A 20375-nucleotide genomic window follows, 5' to 3' on the forward strand; every position below is an offset into this window, starting at 1 on the left:
ATAATGGTATCAATTACAGTAGATTTTTTATTTGAAACTTGCTTAAATCCTGAGAAGTAAAAGTTTATCATCATTATTACAAGCAAACAACATTGTAGTTTGGAGACAGCATACTGTCTTCAATCTAAGTGCAACAAACTGGAGAGTTTGTGAAATCCATGGTATGTGAAAATGTTGGTTAAATATCAGGCATTGGTCCACATTATGGAATTTGGACTCATTCAGCCTCCCCCCCCCCCATGACTGTAAGGGATCTGGTTCTTCCACATGGCTCAGAATTGAATGGTAAAATCTCCTTGGGAGAAGAAGGTTTGACAGTAAAGGGGTCAGATAATTTGGATTAACTAGCTTGACCTACGGTGACTAATTAGATAATAAATCTGGTCATGTGAGTAAGAAAAATGTATTGAACAAAACATGAATCTGTTCAGTGTTTTCATCAATCTGACAAAAGCATTTGATACAGTCAATAGAGAAGGATTATGGATGATCCTCAGCAAACTTGCTTGCCCACCAAAACTGGTAAAGATCATTTGTTTATTTCGTGAGGGGATGCAAGGTCAGATACTTTTTAATGGAGATCTCACTGACTCCTTTCCCATTTCAAATGGAGTCAAACAAGGCTGTGTCCTTGCCTCTGTACTCTTCAACCTCTTCTTCACCCAAGTTCTCAACCATGCTACAGATGGGCTCAACAGAGGCACATACATCAGACACAGACACGACGGCTCAGTCTTCAATCTTACAAGGCTTAAAGCAAAAACAAAAGTAACAGAACTACTAACAAGAGAAGTGCTCTTTGCGGATGATTGTGCCCTCCTAGCACACACAGAGGGAACTCCCCAGTGCATCCTAGATCACTTTGTTGAAGCATCAAAATTGTTTGGCGTCTCAATCAACCTGGAGAAAACTGTGGCGTTGCACCAACCATCTTCACCGCTCTGTGCCCTATCCCCGGGCACCTCCATGAGTGGAACCCAGCTAAAGCAAGTTGGCAGTTTTACCTATCTCAGCAGCAACATCTCCCATGATGGATCTCTTGACAAAGAGATCACAAACAGGATACAGAAAGCTTCTCAGTCATTAGGAAAGTTACATAACAAAGTCCTGAAATCCCATAACAATAACCCTCTCAGCAAAAATAAAACTTTCTAATGCTCTTGTGCTCACATCTTTTCTCTACGGCTGTGAGACCTGGACACCATACAAATGGCATATCAAACAGCTAGAGGCCTTCCATATGCAGTCTCTGTGTACCATTATGGGGATCCGCTGGCAGGACAAAATTACCATCCTGGAGGTTCTCCAAAAGTCAAATGCCATAAGCTACGCTGGGCTGAACACATCGTTGGGATGCCTGAACATCGACTCCCCCGAAAAATTTTCTATGGAGAATTGGCACAAGGACACTGGAACCAAGTCCACCCCAGATAGTGCTACAAGGACAGCATCAAGGACAGCACATACTTTGGTGCAATAAAACCAGATGATCTTGAGAAAGCTGCATTAAATAGATCAGCATGGCAACACACAACACTCAGAGCTTTTCAAGCCTTTGAAGAGGACAGCAATAATCAATTGTTAGCTGCAAGGAAAAAGCATCATACTACTGCTATAGCTACCAAGACGCTCACCAATGACTTTCTCTGCCCGATCTGCTCACGAGCATGTGTGTCACGCTTTGGACTTCAGAGTCACTCCAGAATCCACAAAAAGAGGGAGAGCATGAAATCGTCATCGTTGAACCGACGGACTACACACACATGAGTGGCCAGGGAATTGGGGAGAGAGGCTGTTTATGGATGAATCAAATTAAAAAAGTGGTGACTGAAGGAGGACTATTTGCTGTAGATTATTTTTAGGCAATTTAGTGATTATGTCGCAATTTTAAGTAATGGGATTAAACTTTCTTGTAGGCAACAACTGCAGATGAAGCAGTTCACTTCTAGTATGTAAGAAGTTTCTTCTCCTTGTTACCAAAGGGATTTTAGACTCCTTGATGCTTGACACTTTCTTGGGTGAAAAAATAGTCTATCTTCTAACAAACAAAAAATTTATTCAATATACATCATAATCCATATGGAAATATCTGTTAAAAAAGGAAGCCCAGAATCTATAAACTGCAACATTAAAGATTAAAATGAAGTTGCTTTCTCTTTGAAATTTCAGTTCACCCAAAGGAAATAAGTGTCTTCATAAACACTGTCTCTCTCAGCTATTTGGTTATCAAATAGTCTCTCTCCATAGAGTAATAAAAGCATAATATAGGAAGTATTTGACATACTTCCTCATTTGTTTAATGGTGATGATATGGGGGAAATTACCCTTTTAATACACTGGAACATTTAGCTTATGATCCTAAGTGAACCTTATCCCATAAGCTCAATTTATTAAAACAAAATACATTTTCCCATGATAAATTGCAAAGAGTGAGAGTGAAAAACACTATAATTAGAATCAAGGGGAAGGCTTTTTGTGACTCTTCTCTTCTCAAATAGAAACTAAGTCTACTATAGTTCAGTTTACTGAAACTTTCATTGAGTTTCACTCACCCGCGAGCAATGAGATTTTCACACATGAATTAGGCCTTTCATTGGAAAACTTCAAGATCACAATTTTATGCTACCTCAGTCGCTTGCTGTTTTGGTGCAAGAAAGCAAGGCTGACAGCAGCCTACAGTCACCAATTTCCCCAGCTCGTGGAACTGATGCAAACTGCAGAATTTAGGTGCTTGAGGCAGGAGGGCTGGTTGCCTGCTATCTAGGTATGTAACAACCTGTAGGAATCACTGATTGGTTACCAATATCCATCTTAACTGGAAGTTATGTTGTACATTTAATACAGAATGTGGGTTAGAGGTAGAAAAAAATAAAATGGTGGCTTTGGGAATGAACTGACTTTCATTCAGGGGCAGGGCCAAGTAGTAGTATTTATTATTTGTATTACAGTAGCCCCTTCAAGCTCCAGCTTCCAACATTCTAGGCACTCTACAGACACACAGAAAGAGGCAGCTCCTGCCCTGAACAACTTACAGTCTAAGTAGACAAGACAGAAACAGGATGTATTACCATCTGTCACAGAGCCTCAACAGGCATATTAGTTTGTAAGTATCACACTCCAGATGGTTAGATGAAAAATCAAAGCCCCATTTTATTTATTTTTTCCTTGCCCATTTTGGAGATGAATCATAGAATATCAGGGTTGGAAGGGACCTCAGGAGGTCATCTAGTCCAACCCCCTGCTCAAAGCAGGACCAATCCCCAATTAAATCATCCCAGCCAGGGCTTTGTCAAGCCTGACCTTAAAAACTTCTAAGGAAGGAGATTCTACCACCTCCCTAGGTAACGCATTCCAGTGTTTCACCACCCTCCTAGTGAAAGAGTTTTTCCTAATATCCAACCTAAACCTCCCCCACTGCAACTTGAGACCATTACTCCTTGTCCTGTCCTCTTCTACCACTGAGAATAGTATAGAACCATCCTCTCTGGAACCACCTCTCAGGTAGTTGAAAGCAGCTATCAAATCCCCCCTCATTCTTCTCTTCTGCAGACTAAACAATCCCAGTTCCCTCAGCCTCTCCTCATAAGTCATGTGTTCCAGACCCCTAATCATTTTTGTTGCCCTTCGCTGGACTCTCTCCAATTTATCCACATCCTTCTTGTAGTGTGGGGCCCAAAACTGGACACAGTACTCCAGATGAGGCCTCATCAATGTCGAATAGAGGGGGATGATCACGTCCCTCGATCTGCTTGCTATGCCCCTACTTATACATCCCAAAATGCCATTGGCCTTCTTGGCAACAAGGGCACACTGCTGGCTCATATCCAGCTTCTCGTCCACTGTCACCCCTAGGTCCTTTTCCGCAGAACTGCTGCCTAGCCATTCGGTCCCTAGTCTGTAGCTGTGCATTGGGTTCTTCCGTCCTAAGTGCAGGACCCTGCACTTATCCTTATTGAACCTCATCAGATTTCTTTTGGCCAAGACAACAGACAAACAAACAAAACACATAAAGGGGCTATCAATATTAATAGCTAGAATAGCCAAGTCTAAGACAGTACTTAGTAACTAGTCCCCCATCTCCTCTCTGACCTTTGTCTCCTCTTAGCCAATATGCACCATTTTCAGGTACCTTAATGAGATAATCCACTGAACTATAAGTCTCTATTTTCCCAATTGTGATCCTTGTGTCCCAGTGGTTTCCTGATTTGTGTTTCTGGGTCAAATCTGTAAAATGAATCCTGAGGAAAGAAAGCCAGCAAACCAAACCCAGGCACCCTCTCCCCAAGGTACTTGACTGCCCTCTCACATCCTCGTTCTTTACAGATGAAGAACTGAAGCACTGAGAAATTAAATTACTTGTACAAGATACAGGAGGTCTGTAGCTGAGCTGGGAACTGAACCCAGATTTTCTGAGTCTCAATCCAACCCCTAACCACAACCTCATTCCTCTTCAAGGAAATGTGAGGACCCAGAGCCTAGTGCATGAAAGAAGGCCATCACACACAATGATTTGTGTATTTTACAGAAACCTTTTAATAAAATCTATGTTTACTGTTTTAAAAAAATTGTCTTTCATTCAGCATCCTTTGGTTTATTCCCTCAGGCTAACACCATTTGACAGAAAGGTTGCTTTCTTCCTGACTGCTTAGTCAAAAGCAAATGGTTTTTAGAGAGTTGCAATGAGAAAACTTAAAAAAAAAAAAAAAAAAGGGACAGAACACTTAATACCGTCAGACCTAATTATTTCATGCTGAATTCTCCACAATGTGTAAATGTCTGTCTATCGGACAGATTTTAATAAGCCTTTAAAAGCTGACACAGTATTTATCACTGATTTGTTAATTTAATTTTTTTTAAATCAAAATGACTATTGCTTTTAGGGCTAGATTAGGGACCGAGCCCTGTGTGAAGAGCTGCACCATTCTGGGAGGACCACCAAAGAGATTGTACTTCGGACAGATAGGAACACTCCCTCCCAGGTGATCCCTGTATACACAGGAAGAGTGAAAAAACTGCTCTATTCACATATCACCCCACCCCTCCCCACTCCATCCACAGGCTGGTATAGAGGGGACAGAGCTATGAACTAGACTGTCCCCTGCCCCTTTTTGGGGGACTTTCTTTTTGGTCAGGGGAGGTTGTGAGAAGCAAGCAGTCCTAGGGTTCCCCAGAGCACAGGAATTGCTACTGTAGGAAGACTTTCCTTGTTGCATAGTTGGAACAGAAACTTCTTGCTTGATGGGTAGGCCAAGCCCTCACAAGACTAAGACCTTTTTGGTATTCCTGCATGGCCAGGAAAGATATACTTGCTAAATAAAGCCTCAAAGGACTTAAACTGAACACAAAAGTGAAATTCACAAGTAATCCAAGTGATTCAGTAGTAATACATAATGAGAATCCTTTGCTGCTCTTTAGCATTTTATGTGGGGTTGTTAGCACTGTCTGTTATTAAGGTTGCCTGAGACTTCCAGTGATAAGACCTAGTTTTCAGTTGCTCTTCACTTTGCCAAACTAACTTTCTGGGCTGAAGTGTGCTTTTTGTCATCCCTGTAAAATTTCACCCAAATCTGGCCAAGTTAGAAGCCCTTTGAAAATCACAGTTTAGATTTTGGTCAGTAGAGACATGATAGTACTTTGCAGCTAAATTCCCCCAAAATTCCATCGACACTGGGCATGGCCCATGCTTGGGGCTAAGCAGGATTTTCCCTGCAATTGCAATTTAGAGATGCTGCGAGCCAGGGCCAGGCACCAGAACTGACAGCAGGAAGCTTCTCTCCCCTGTGCTTTCAGTGTGACCCTTCAGCTAGGCCCAGGAAGCATGGAGAAGGAAGCTGCTTTATTTGAATGGGGAGAGGACAATAGCTGGATGTGAGGAGAGTGGGGCAAGTAGATTGGGTCAAAGAGCCGGAGAGGGTGTGGGACTGAAGGCTGGTGGTGGGGAGAGGGAAACTGGGCCTGGGAGTTAGAGTTAGAGTAGGGGGGAGACTGGGACTGGCTGGGCAAGGAGACTGGAACTAGGAGTTAGGGAGGCTAACAGGGTGCATGACTGGGACTGCCTACATAAAGAAATTCAGACTTAGAATCAGTGAGGCAGTGGAGAAGTAGTCAGGGGTTCTGTTGAAATAAACAGTATGTGATCATGTAATTAGAGACTGAATCTTAATGCATACACACCAGGGAGTCAAATTAAGGTTGTAAAGGCAACCTTAATTCTGGCATTTCCTAACTTCTGAGTGTTTGACTTTTCAGCCTTTTTCACATAGTCTGTGTAATATGTAGCTATACTGGGGGTTGATGCATTTTCAAAACATACTATGTTGTGCAGGTTTTCCTGACTGCCTTTAAAAATCTCTCTCTCCAATCACTCTTGTGCTGAAAGCAGACATGAAAATGAAAACCAACCAAAGAGTTGCACTATTCTCCTTACATCATTAATCTTTTATCTTTTTCAGAAGTCCACATACACAATGAATTTACCAGTGGAATCACTTTTGCTTCGTAAGAGCTATAAGGTGTTTGATCATAACTGCTGGAGTAAATTAAGTGGATTTCATGAGCAGCCAACTAAGAATGCTGATGCTACAAGGGAGTTTTGATATCCAAGAGATCACAATTTTATATCAATTCCTATAGAGTGGGATATAATAGATTTTGAACCATTTTTTATTTGTCATCTGTTTCATCTGATTACAAATGTGTGGTATTTATAGGCTTGGAAAGATTCAATTTAAATCATGACGCGTCAGTAAATGTCAATTTCACCTGACACACAAAGTGAGGGAAAAAATGTCCACTGAAAGCAGTCAGTGAGTGCAGCCTCCCCAACACTTAGCAGCTTCAAGGATCTGGTATCACAGGACCTCAGCCACGCAGGACGCCCGTTTCCCTGCTGTCATGGCCCTGCTGACTCATTCACTGGCCAAGAATGGGGGGGGTTACCATGGGCCGGAGATGTTCAGCAGTGAGGTGGCTTCCCCTGTCCTTGTCATGTGCCTGATCGCAGCCTCCCACACACAAAAAGGCCTGAGATCTTTGTTTGTTTGAGCTTCAACTTCCTAGCTGTGAGAACTGAAGACTTTATGGGTAAAATTCTATAATTTACACTTTTGAATTAGGCTTGTACAAATAAATAAAGCTTTAACTTTTTTAATCTCAACATCTACCACCATTAAATAATTATTGCCTGCCACCTGCCCCCTTCATGCACCTAAGAAAATTAAAATAATTAAAAATAAAAACATGCTTAAAATTCATATTATCCATCACAATTAGAAAATAATAAAAATTGAATTCTGCCACACCTAAGAGTATTTATCAGTCAGTACGTTGGAAAGAGAATTGCTATGACTGATAAAGGATGTAGGAAAGATCATCATTAAAAGGGCAAATGAGGGAATACTAAACTTTGTCAAAGGGCACAGAACACCTCATCGGGGAAAAAAAACTTTTCAGTAGGCTGACAGTAAAAACACTTTACTAAATTGCTCTTCATTGTTCACTGAGAAACCATCTATACTAAGATGCAGTGTGGTGGTTTATTCAGCAAAGTACTCAACAGTTAATGAGAAAAATAGTGCTAAAAACAACTGCACTGTTAAAGTCATTTTCTCCCTTTTAACAACGTATTACTTGAGAATAAAATGTATTACTGTTTTTACTTTAGAATGGATACTGTGCAACATTCAGTTCAGCATCAGTTTGTACTAGCTTCATCATATTTGCCATTTTTGCACCAGACTATTCGTGCAGAAATCTATTACTTGCCTCCCAGCTAATGCGGTGATGTTCAGTATTCCAAATACTATTAGCAACCAAAGAATTCTCTTCCTGTTATGGAGCTAGAACATAAGATTATTTTTTCCTATATAGGTAGCATAAAAATATAAGCTGAATAACCCGTTGGTATGCTTCTTTGGGGCTAGGGTTTTGATAGTGGGTAACTCCTCTGCTTTAGTCTGCTGTTCCTCAAAGACATTTGGTATATAGCAAAACCTTTTTTTTTTTCCTACTAGTTCAAATTCTTCCCTAGATTAATGATAAACATATTACTGTCTTTAGTGCAGGGACAGCACACTCCAGCAATAGGATGATGAGGAAGGGCTGGGAAGAGAAAGGAAGGACTCTGTGTACCCTGGAAAAGGAGTACTTGTGGCACCTTAGAGACTAACAAATTTATCTGAGCATAAGCTTTCGTGAGCTACAGCTCACTTCACGAAAGCTTATGCTCAAATAATTGGTTAGTCTCTAAGGTGCCACAAGTCCTCCTTTTCTTTTTGCGAATACAGACTAACACGGCTGCTACTCTGAAACCTGTGTACCCTGGGAATCTCTTAGGTGTTGAAATTGTATATTTGGCTAAATATGTGAAAACTTTCTTGATGCAAATGATCTCTTCTCTTAAAATATGTGCTGAATTCGTGAGTCAGTGTCAAATATTCATAGAAAGAACATGTGTGTGGGGGAGGAGGGAAGCGTGATGAGGAGTATAAATCCCACACTAGAGTGGAAAGGGTTAAAGAGCAGTTCTGGGCCGCGGTAACTCTGCACCCCCTCTTTTCCCCAAACCTGCAGAGCATGCTCCAGCTGGAGGAAGGACTTTAAAGGGAGCCAGACAACTCAGATGGGGGAACAGGGGAGATCTACCCTGAGTGCTCCAGTCCAAAGCTGCCACAAAAGCCTCTGCTGGGGAGGAAAGGACTATCAGGTGTCTCTAGCCAGGCTGAAGGTTCAGTTACCCCTTTTTCCCCCCTTTGCTATAGTAAGTTGGACTTTGAGACTGTAGAAGGGGGTGGATAGTAGGAAGTGGTCGAAGGAGGCAGTCTTGAGGCAAACCCTGGTGCCTGACTTTGTTTTCCTCTCATAGGGCCCAGAGTAAGAGCTCAGTGGAGCGGAAAGGTCCAGGCTCCTTTATCAAATGCCCTTGTCACACAGGGATATAACCGTCACTTCCACCCCTCCCAGAAGTAAGAAGAAGATGGAGATGCTGAAAGCCTCATGGGAAGGACCATCCATCTGCAGAGGCCAGGAGATAAACTGAGGATCCTCTCCTGTCAGAAGGACATGGGACCCTCTACAGTTTGTTGAACGCTGCTGCCCCAAAAGGGGGGACGAGCTAAAGTGGTGACCCAGCTAGAGGACTGAGTTGATACACACCAAAAGGCAGGTCAGCCCAGTTCTGGAGGAGTTGCTGACAGGAAGCACCAGAGACAGGGAGGGGGAAATTGAGGGCCCAATGACCTAACTACTAGATGATGCCACCGGTAAGCCCAGCTCCCGGCAGTACATACATACATATTTACACAGACATAAATTAGCAATATTTGTGAAAATATTTATATACTGAAAATATTTTTAAATCACACACGTATGCTATATTTCTGCCAACTTTTAAAATCAAATTTCAACTTGGGGCCAACAATTTTGACTAGGATTTTTAAGAGTTGGTGTTATAACTAGGATGGCTTCCAAAGGAAGTAATAGAGTTGGGAAGATACACAAGGCTTGAAAAGACATTACAAGTCTGTGATACAAAATTATTTATAATCAGATGCTTTATTTCAGCTTTTATTAGTTTGATGAGACTAGGTGCATCTTGCAAATTCCCATCTCAAACTGTGTCCAAAATTATCTGCTCTTATTTTACTGCCTGGTATACATATACATATGTATACACATACATATCCCTACGTAAAAGGATAAATGGACACAAATCAGATATTAGAAATGGCAACATACAAAAACCTGTAGGAGAACACTTCAACTTTCCTGGACACACAATAGCAGATTTAAAGGTAGCCATCCTGCAGCAAAAAAACTTCAGGACCAGACTTCAAAGAGAAACTGCTGAGCTTCAGTTCATTTGCAAATTTGACACCCTCAGCTCAGGATCAAACAAAGACTGTGAATGGCTAGCCAACTACAAAAGCAGTTCTCCTCCCTTGGTGTTCACACCTCAACTGCTAGAAGAGGGCCTCATCCTCCCTGACTGATCTAACCTCGTTATCCCTAGCCTGATTCTTGCTTGTATATTTGCACCTGCCTCTGGTGTAAATATACACTCCATCCATCCGACGAAGTGGGTATTTACCCACAAAAACTTATGCTCCAATACATCTGTTAGTCTATAAGGTGCCACAGGACTCTTTGCCGCTTTTACAGATCCAGACTAACACGGCGACCCCTCTGATACATATACTTAGTATCTCTGTCTATTGTATTAATCTATAAGGCTATTTTAAAGTACCAGTTCTATTTGAAATGAGTGTTGAGGGCCTTTATGTTCCTTATATTTGGAAATGCATCCCTATTCGGGAAAGTCCTTGGGCAGAGCCACTGGAACTTAACCACTTAAGCAAGTGCTTTCCTGAATGGAGGCCTTAGTCCTAATTCTCTACTACAAGTAACAAGCAGTTTTGTTTAGAACAATGTATCCTGCTCACAAAGGAAGCAGGAAATGATATTACTTCCACACAACCCAAACGATATACTTTACTAACAGAAATGTTATACATGCAATTAATTTAATCAAAAGTAAGTATTAAGACTTGGAAAGAGAAATAACTGAGAAAAAAATTAAGTGTTTTGGATAGTTGGTGAATGGAAATACTCTCTAGCATATAAATAGTGTGCTTACTACTCATGGCAGTGTTTACACTTAGGGGTTTACCATGGTTTTTAAATCACAGACTGAATGTGACATGTGTCCCATTGTGCTGGGGTTCATTGCATGATATGCTATGTTACATCTAACTATATATTACATTATTTCTTGATGCCTTCTTCTGATATTAATGTATGCTAATACCAGCAATCCACTGCTTGTAGAGATAAATATATAATGAAAATTTTTTCTTGTAACAATTTGTTTCCCCCAAAAAATACTACTGCTAAAAACATGCACTGGGCCAACAAATAATTTTTAAAAAGGAATCAGCTCCTCCAAATGGTCTTCCATTGATCAAAGGCTGGTCAAAACATTTCCAACGAAACTGTCTCAGTGAAAAATTGAGTTTCCAATGAAATAACATTTTTCATTAAAAGAGTCTGCTTTCTGCAGAAAATTTTGAATTTTCATCTTAAACACTTTGGCCAAAATTGCAAACTTTTCAGCCAAAAACATTTGGGTTTTGGCTGGCTGAAAATTTTCCAGTTCCAGTTTTTCCAAATCTATCCAGAGGAGGAAAAGATTTCCAAACAGCTCTGCATTGGTCACCATACAGTGGGCCAAATCTTGCTGTCAGTTACCTCCATGCAAATGCTAATGATAGCACAATGTGGTCCTGAGACATTCATGAGTTTTATTCATGAGTTTTGCTTAAAGGCATAATCTTAATGCACAACACTGCACAGATGGATGGACTAACTTTCATATGTACTTTATTAGACTTGTTAATTTTATGAATCATGTCTGATAATTGTAATAATTTGAATATTCAAGATGAAGGAACCTGCTAATTGCTTTACTGTGGATTTAATGTCAAATACCCATTTTCTGTTTTTTTAAATACATTAATGAAATACTAAGATTAATTACTCTCAGAATACTAAAGGATGAGAACTGCTAATTGCAAGTAACCGAGAAAATGTATGTCTCTTGATTAATAAACCAAAGAGCTTTCACCCTTTGACATAAAAATTTATACCCTCCAAGAAAAAACAAGGGCAAGGATATATACCATTAAACCAACACACAATTAACAACACTTTGTTTTAATTATCTTTGCGCACAATTAATGTTGGCCCTGCAGTTCATTTTTCTTCTTTGACTGCTCATTAGACTATTTATGTAGATTAATTCTTGAAGTATTGGCATTTGCTAATACATGGTTTTTTACAAGCTACTGCACAAAACTGACATCAGTGAGGAAACCTATTGACTGACCTCCCAGAGACAGAGCCTGTCTGTCCATAATGTTATGTTTTCTTCTTTCTAGGCAGTTTGCCATAATTGATAAAAGGTTATGACTTTATTGAATGACTTCTTATCAGCTGAAAGGCCATAAAGGACTGAAACAGTCATGTAGATTGACTAAAAACAAGGCCAAGGGAGCTCAAATTATGCATATTTGGAAAAAGAAATGTACAAGTAACCTCAACTCACTCAACATCAATGATAAAATTAAAACTGAATAAGAGCTTTTGTTTATTTCAAGTTCTAAAGACCTAGGTATAATGCTTACACATTATGAAGCAATTGTTCTATGTAGGATTAGTGAGAATTAACATTTAATATGTTTATTTTAGTGATATTTGTGTGGGTCTTTAAAAGGAAAATATATTTACAGACAATTATAAAGACCTCGTATCATTTTAGGTGAGGCCTGTGCTTTGTATTTAGATCTGAACACACCTACCACTTTTTGTTTTCTTTTTGGTTTACAAAATCTTCCAGGACACTAATATTGAATTTGATTTTTAATTGAATTGGAGTACAAACCAAGTGATTATGAAGCAGAAGGAGAATTTTCCTGTTTGCTTAAACCAGAAATCTATAGCCCTAGTGACTGAATCTTTATTCCTTCTTTTTCTCAATCTTTACTCAGGCAAAACTCCTGCTGAGATCACTAGAAAGCATTTTTATACGGTACTGCTGAACCACTATATAAAAACCTGAACAGACTACAATGAACTGAGCACCGAATAAGAACTTCAGAATTTGATTCTATGTTGGTCCAGTCTTTGGTTCTGATCCTTGATGTTATTACGGCATGCTTAAGTACATACACACTGAACTCAGTGCAGTTACTCAGGTGCATTCTCCCTGGGGGTCTGTTAAGGACTGTGAGATTTTCCACAATAAGTACACCAAATACTGCAACTTCAGCAGTAAACACCAGAGTGAAGTAATGCCATTTTTATGATAGTTATTAAATCACACGATTTAAAAAATTAACACTTGAAACAAAGTCAGAATGACACAAGTTTTCTTATCAGATAGTGTCAGTGGGTGTCATTGAGCCTATAGCCTGAACTGAATTAAAATTATTTATGAAGTACTTTTTAAGGATAAATGATCCTTGACATTAAAGAGAGTTGTTCCAAGATGGAACTTTTTGCTCATCCTTGATAAATGAATCATGATAAAAAATACTGTTACATGAGTCTAAGTGAACTGAGAAAGACAGGATTTATACCACACTGATTCAGTACCACTACAAGAAGTGGTATACTTTTATGTGTAAAGTTATTTTATTTCTTACCTCCAGAGCTTTCAATCGTTCTACTAGCAATTTTGTCTTTTCTTTTTCCTCTTCAGTACTGCTACTTTCACTTCTTGAATCTTCATCTACTGCCATATGAATGTGTTCCATAGTTTCTTTGCATTTTCTGTCCTCTTCTGACAGTTTTTCCTAAAAAAATTAAGAATTTTTTTCATTACATACAAGAGTAGATGAAATTAACTATGTAACAATAAATGCCTTGGAATCTCCTTTGAGAGAGAATGTGGGTGAGGTGATATCTTTTATTGGACCAACTTCTGTTGGTGAAAGAGACAAGCTTGCGACCTACACAGAGCTCTTCTTCAGGTCTTCTCAAAAGCTACCTCTTTCACAGAAGACCCGAAGAAGAGCTTTATGTAGCTCAAAAGCTTGTATCTTTCACCAAAAGAATATGGTCCAATAAAATATATTAGCTCACCTACCTTGTTTCTCTAATATCCTGGGACCAACACGGCTACAACAACATTGCAAACAACATAGGAATCTCCTTTGCACATGCGAAAAAGAGAACATGTACCTTGTTTGTGATCACAGTACTCATGAAGATTCTGCTGAACATATTATGGCCTCAGTCTCACAAAAGGGTGTGCATGGGTGAACCTTTATATCCTTCCTGAATTCCCAGTGAATTTAATGGGATTCTGTGCAGGTGTAAGAGTCTGTCTTTTGCAGGTTAGAGACCTGGATTATCATTAACAAAACAACTTTTGCATTTTCTTTAAAAGTTGTTGCAACAAAAACTTGGCTTCCAATACAAGTGCTCTGCCACTGACATAAAAAGACAGTTTACCTAGGGACAACCAACATAGAGACTTATACTTAATATATGACATCCTTCTTCATCTAGCACTTATTCATGAACTATCATTTAGTAGGCTCAGAACCTATTATGTGACTACTACTTGGATATTGATTTCAGCGCAGGATATAAACTAATGTATAACTAGAGATAACCAAAGTAACAAGAAGTTTTCAAAAGTTTCTTTTGAAAATAAGTGAGGTTTAGGCTCCGAAGTGACAAAGGAGCTTTTTAAAATTTTGTTCATAATCCAGAAATTTTGCATTCAATTAACTTAACTTGATACATGTGTTTTGCGGTTATAGCTTTTGATATGCAGACTCATTTTTGCTTAATTTCAAGTCCCACTGAATGGCATCATCATTATTTAGGGCTAGATTGCCTATTACTTCTAGCCTAGAGAAAAGGATAGCATGCAGCTGAGCTGCCCTAGGAGCAATGTAGGGAAGGAACTGTGCTACAGTTCCTCTCCTGCTCTTCCACTCTGTTCCCAGGAAGTAGTAACTGGATACCAATCTTTACCGCTCGCAGATTACTACTCCCTTCATACTGGGTCAGCTGTGCTGGTTGACACATTTAGATACAGAGCCAAGGCTCCACCCATTCCATGACCCTATCAACTTAATCTGCCCAACTGCGTGGTGGAGGAAGGCAGATGGAAGAAAATACCAGGCATGTGGCCCTGCTTCTCCAAATACATGTAGCAGAAAAGTGGACAAGCCATGGAGGAGTATGGGGAGGAGGGAACTTTTCTCCCCATCGGGCCCCTGTGCAGTCATGTAGGCAAGACCACAACTGGCACTAATTGCTTGTTGAGAGTAAATAGTGTACTCTATGATGTAAATAAGAAACAGAGGGCAAGGACTATCGCCTCAAGAAATTTAAAATCTAAGGCCCCACAAAGACTTCTCCACATGTATAACTTTACACATAAAGACAATCCCATTGAGATTACTGGGATTGTTCACATGTGTTAAATATATGTGTAACACCAATGGACCCTGGTCGTCGGCAAGCGGGATCAAACCTGGGACCTCTGGAGCTTAGTGCATGAGCCTCTACTGCATGAGCTAAAAGCCATATGACTGTTAGCCAAAGTGGTAGAGCAGACTCATTCATTTCTCTTTCTAAGTGGTCTTGGTGCCACTAGAGGGGACAGAACACCACACCCAGGATGAATGTGGGTTACATATGCATATGCAGAAGGGTTTTGAGGACTAGCACCTAAATAGATGAATAAAATGATGCACACATACATTTTACTGAGAGTGGAAGTATCAGTGGGTGACTCAGAAATTTTATTTTATTTAAATGTTGTTTTTGTTAAGTGATTAAGGTTGGTGAGTTTCACAAGAGACCTGTAGAAAACATGAGTTTGAATGTTGAACTGTACTAACTCAGTAAGTTATGGATCTCATTCTACAATTAGAGACAAACAGGGTGGCAAAAATGAACTGAGAGCAACAAATCCAAAGGAAAATTATACTGCATGTGAGATATTGTGCAAAAGGAGGAAAGGAGTAAGGAAAAACAGACACACGCACACTTACAATGTTATTATTCATAAGACACTCATGGTGGATTCCACAAATCAATGTAGTCTCCTAATTTCTACTGAAATCAGTCACTGAAATCAATGGAAGTTAAGGTCCTAACTTCTATCTAGGCACCTAAGTTGCTTTGTAGATTCCACCCTCAACACAGACAATAAAAAATACACTGTCCCTACCCTGAAGAGCTTGCAATTTAATTGTGAAAATGATACGAAGAGTGAAAGTAACAATGGTGTCCACAGGAATGGGAAATAGGAAGAAAGGAAGGACAACAACTATAAAAAGATAACATGGGGATGGGTGACCTTACAAAAATCTAGACAGATATATAAAATCACTTGGATATGTAATGTGCACTTCATGATAGTTCTGATATACAACTGCATATCTGTGCACACTTACAGGTATTTTGTACCAGCCTATATTTTGAGAGGTACTTTGTTATTTCTAATATATAGCACATGCTCTGTAATGATTTAATGGTTTGAACAATGCATTCAAACCATTTTCCCTTTTCAAGTTGTCCAATCAGGAAATCCATGTAAAACTTTATCAACCAATTCAGAGAACAGTTTATTATAATGACTCATCTTTGATGCAATGCCAGCATGAATGACTCTTTTAAAGACAAAAATGCAACACAAATGAATGAAGTCTAGTAATGGAAGGACATCTTAACACCCATACAAGGGCATCCTAACTGCCAACTTCATAAGCTTGTTACAGGAGATTATATAGGAAAGCATGACCCTAGACACTTCACCACAGAGGTGGAAACAATGTGATTCCTCTCAAAGTAAATTGCAGAAATCAATGACTATCTAATACAATGCTGAGAACAAAGAAACAACTTCTCACTCTTCTCTGAATTACAAAATTTGAAGTCGTTGGGAGACAAGGTTGCATTACCGAAAATTCACACTGTCAACTCAAATAGAATTACATATTTGAGCATTGTTTGCTCAAAAATGAAGCCTCAAACAAAGATGCTTAATAATGTTACCCTGTAACAATATATACATGCTAAACAGAATACAGTCAAAGATCAAATCCCATTATAAAGAAACTAGGTCTCCTGCTCCCACTGAAGTCACTGGGAATTTAGCAGGATTGGCCCATTGTATCAGATTCTCAAACTGGTGTAAATCAATGTAGCTCCACTGAAGTCAATGAGGCTATACACATTTAAAATCGTTAATGATCTGGCCTACTATCTCTACATATACAGTATGTTCTATAAAAAAAAAAAAAGACATAAGTAGTACACTGATGATGCATCTTTTGGTCTATTACCTCAATTCCTATTGCCAATAGAGCCAACAGCTGAAGCTAGACCCAGTGCAGCCTCAAAGTGGTAAGAGCTCTTGAATTAATGTGAAGATATAAATCACTGAAAATGCTGATCTGTGAAACTTCACAATGCAACAACCTCACTGAGATTTGTCTGAAAGCTGGATTTCAAAAAGATGAACTAAGAGGGAGCAATTCAATTTCCCCTCCCCACCAAATACATTTAGATGAAAATGACAAACTGACATGGGATGCAATCTTGCTGAAATTCCATTATTTTCATTATGGTGAAAAGCCGCTTTCCTTCCTAGTATTCCCTGTGAAAATATTCTCATTAACAAAGAGGCATTCACAATCATAATTATAAATAAAACAACAGTAACAATATCTAGAGAAGGAAACATAAGGGACATTTTCAAAAGGTCATACTTCCTTTTTGGTATGGCACTGGAAAAGATCACATCTAGGAATTATACAATTTCATGAAAAACATTTGGAAAATAATCAAGTTACTATTAAAATATTTCATTTAATTACAAAGACATTTCAAAACAATTAAACAAAAGGAGTGAATGGTTAGAAGACACATAGTAGCAAATTCAGTTAAGAACAGCCCCCAGAGGCTCTGAAGTAGCCACAGGTGACAGGTTTCTTCCAGTCTCTGAAGCCTGAGACGAAACATGCCCAGATTGAAAAAGAATGCCTGGCAAGGAAACAAATGCTTGATTTCCCGCTGTTATTATTTATATTACACTAGTGCCTAACAGAACTGGGGCTACACTGTACCACATGGTGTACAAACATATAGGGTGATCAGATGTCTTGATTTTATAGGAACAGCCCCGATATTCAGAGCTTTGTCTTACATAGGTGCCTATTACTCCCCACCCTGTCATGATTTTTCATATTTGCTATCTGGTCACCCTACAAATATATGCCATGAAATGGTCCCTACTCCATGGGGCTTAAGGTCCAATTTGGGATCTTATGACCTAATTTGGCAGTTTACAACATAAGTGTCACTTGCACTGACTGGGAATCTTTTTGTCTGTTAACAGAACACAATCCATTAGCGTCACTGCTCAGCTGTCAGGCATTAATAAATAGAGCACTTGCCTGTCTTAACATTAAGCCACATGAAACATATGAAGAACCATGAACATCATAGTACATTCCAGGATAAGAGCTGTTAGCAGTAACCAACAGCTATCAGCGTGTCTTGTGACAGAGGCCCGTCTGAAACAATAAAAGTGACTTAAAGGGGGTCAAAGCTGTTTGTGTAACTGGAATGGCTGGTTTCTTTACTAGCAATGGTTGGTGATATGACCCACTCTTGGCCCTGACTGCACTAAAAAAAAAAAAAAAAAAAAAGTACCTGTTTTACAGCTACCCCAGTGCTACCAATGCTGTAAGTGCTAAAACAGGCAGTCGTGGGTGTTTTAAACACTCAGTCATGCACATCTGCTTAAGTGGTAAAAATGCCAGAGCCCTGTCTATAGTTACTGCACCATTGTTGGCGGCTGCTGCTTGTAATACAGGTGCTAATTTTGCCAGCACTCATGCTGGGGAAAACCAGCTTACTAGATAGATGTCTCACCTCCTCCCACCAGGTAACATTCAGAAACACAAAGAAAAAGCAATAGTCCATTTCTGGTACTTGTTGTTCTGGCTACTAATAAGGAATCATTAGAAAAATTACCCCCTCACTCACAGAAGTTGGAGCTTATCTCCATGATTATCACAGCCAGATTGTGCTTAATATGCATTTATGTGGAAAACCAAACCAGTTTCATTTTCAGACACAGTGAGGGTTCTGCAGATGCAGACCATGTCCTTATATCAGCTTCAGCTGTTGGACTATGAAATGTCAGCTTCTCCTTTTTTGGTTATAGTCTCTTTAATTTTTAAGTCACTGGACTTTGTTAAAAATAGTAGATTGATCACTGATGTAAACTCATACTAAGCAGAGATCTGATGTGGGAATACTGCTTTAGAAAGAAGTATTCCCACATCAGATCTCTGCTTAGTATGAAACCTAGAATGAAACAGACAAAAAAGCAGGAACCCAGGAATGAAACAGACAAAAAAGCACATGGCATGGGATAACTTCAACATTATTTGTGAGGCAGAAAAGTACCTCTGCTATGTTATAATCATTCATACACACAGCTCCAATTAAAAAACAAAAAAACGAACAAACCTCCATGCCGTATTTATAAACACACAGTCAGCAAAGGTGTATATATTGTAAAGTAACATTAATACTAGCGCCTAGTGGGTATTTGCCCCCAATTAGTTAAACTGCAAATTTCTTCTCTGGAAGCTATCAAAATGCACTGATATGCCTCTGAGGCTTCCATAGGTTCAGCTCTCCTTGAGCCTTCTCTGCTATTCTAAATGCATAAACTTGACCTCAGTACTCTCTACATTTCAGTTTACAAAACAATATACAAGATAACTGATGCAATAATAAATTCTGAAAGTTGTTTCTTGCAATGTCGCTATACAGTCTTGATATATTCCTATACAAAGTACATTAAATGCTATTTTCTCTGCAGAACTCCTAGTGTTCAGCACTATCCCTCATCATGAGTGCGTGACATGAAAGAAGAATTTTCACGCTGTAGATATGGATAGTGAATGTACATGGAGTTTCTTCACAGGAAGTCTTCATGCTGGCATGACACAGACAGTCAGGGCTGTGCACAACTCACTCAAGTAATATGACTAGACAAGTAGAAAAAACGCAGCAAATGCTCCCAATGATATTTGCTTAGAAATTCCAACAAGCTTGAGGATTCAACAATCTCATCTCATTCTCAGTGGCATCCAGTTTTTCCCCGGGCCTTATTGTCCTAATCATAGGATGAGATTCTTTCATCCTAGCTTGCTACAACATTTTCTAGCTCAGTCACTCTTAAATGTGCCTTTTGAATTTTAATAGCAACCTCATGTAGTTTTTGGAACCTATTATACCCAACAGAACCTGAAGTGCATCAAGGCATTTATATACTAAGTCCAACCCTCAGGACAGTGAGGATCTGGTGAATTAAAGACGTACCTCCACGGAGATGGCTTTTTAGAGGGGCAGATGATGAGGTCCTAGTGACATCAACTTTTCTGCTCTCTAAGTGGAATTTTTTTAAACTCTCTTTATTTGTTAATGGGAATCCTTTCAGGCTATTAAGCTCTGTGACCCAGCTCTGGACAGCTTACTGTACTAGGTGAAAGTAACTATGAAAAAGTAACTAAAAAATCAATGTAGAATGCAAAAAAGTATAACAAGAAAACGAGAGGTTCAGTATAAATTAGCTATCAGCTTTGAAACCAACACATGCCTCCTATAGGTTTCAGAGTGGTAGCCGTGTTAGTCTGTATCAGCAAAAACAAAGAGGAGTCCTTGTGGCACCTTAGAGGATAACAAATTTATTTGGGCATAAGTATTATTTATTTGGCCATTATTTGGGCGGGCGGGTCACTATAAAAACTAATTTCCCTCTGCTGATACTCACA

General features: G+C 39.3%; 1 protein-coding gene across 1 annotated transcript in view; it reads right to left on the bottom strand.

The window, feature by feature from the left end:
• Nucleotides 1-20375, bottom strand: part of NCKAP5 (NCK associated protein 5) — a 466257-nt gene that overhangs the window by 165927 nt on the left and 279955 nt on the right. The window contains exon 6 of the mRNA XM_077830371.1: nt 13200-13349. Coding sequence (XP_077686497.1) covers nt 13200-13349 — 150 coding nt within the window. The remainder of the gene's footprint in view (nt 1-13199; nt 13350-20375) is intronic.

Source organism: Eretmochelys imbricata, chromosome 11 (genome assembly GCF_965152235.1).
Source record: "Eretmochelys imbricata isolate rEreImb1 chromosome 11, rEreImb1.hap1, whole genome shotgun sequence".
Lineage (NCBI taxonomy): Eukaryota > Metazoa > Chordata > Testudines > Cheloniidae > Eretmochelys > Eretmochelys imbricata.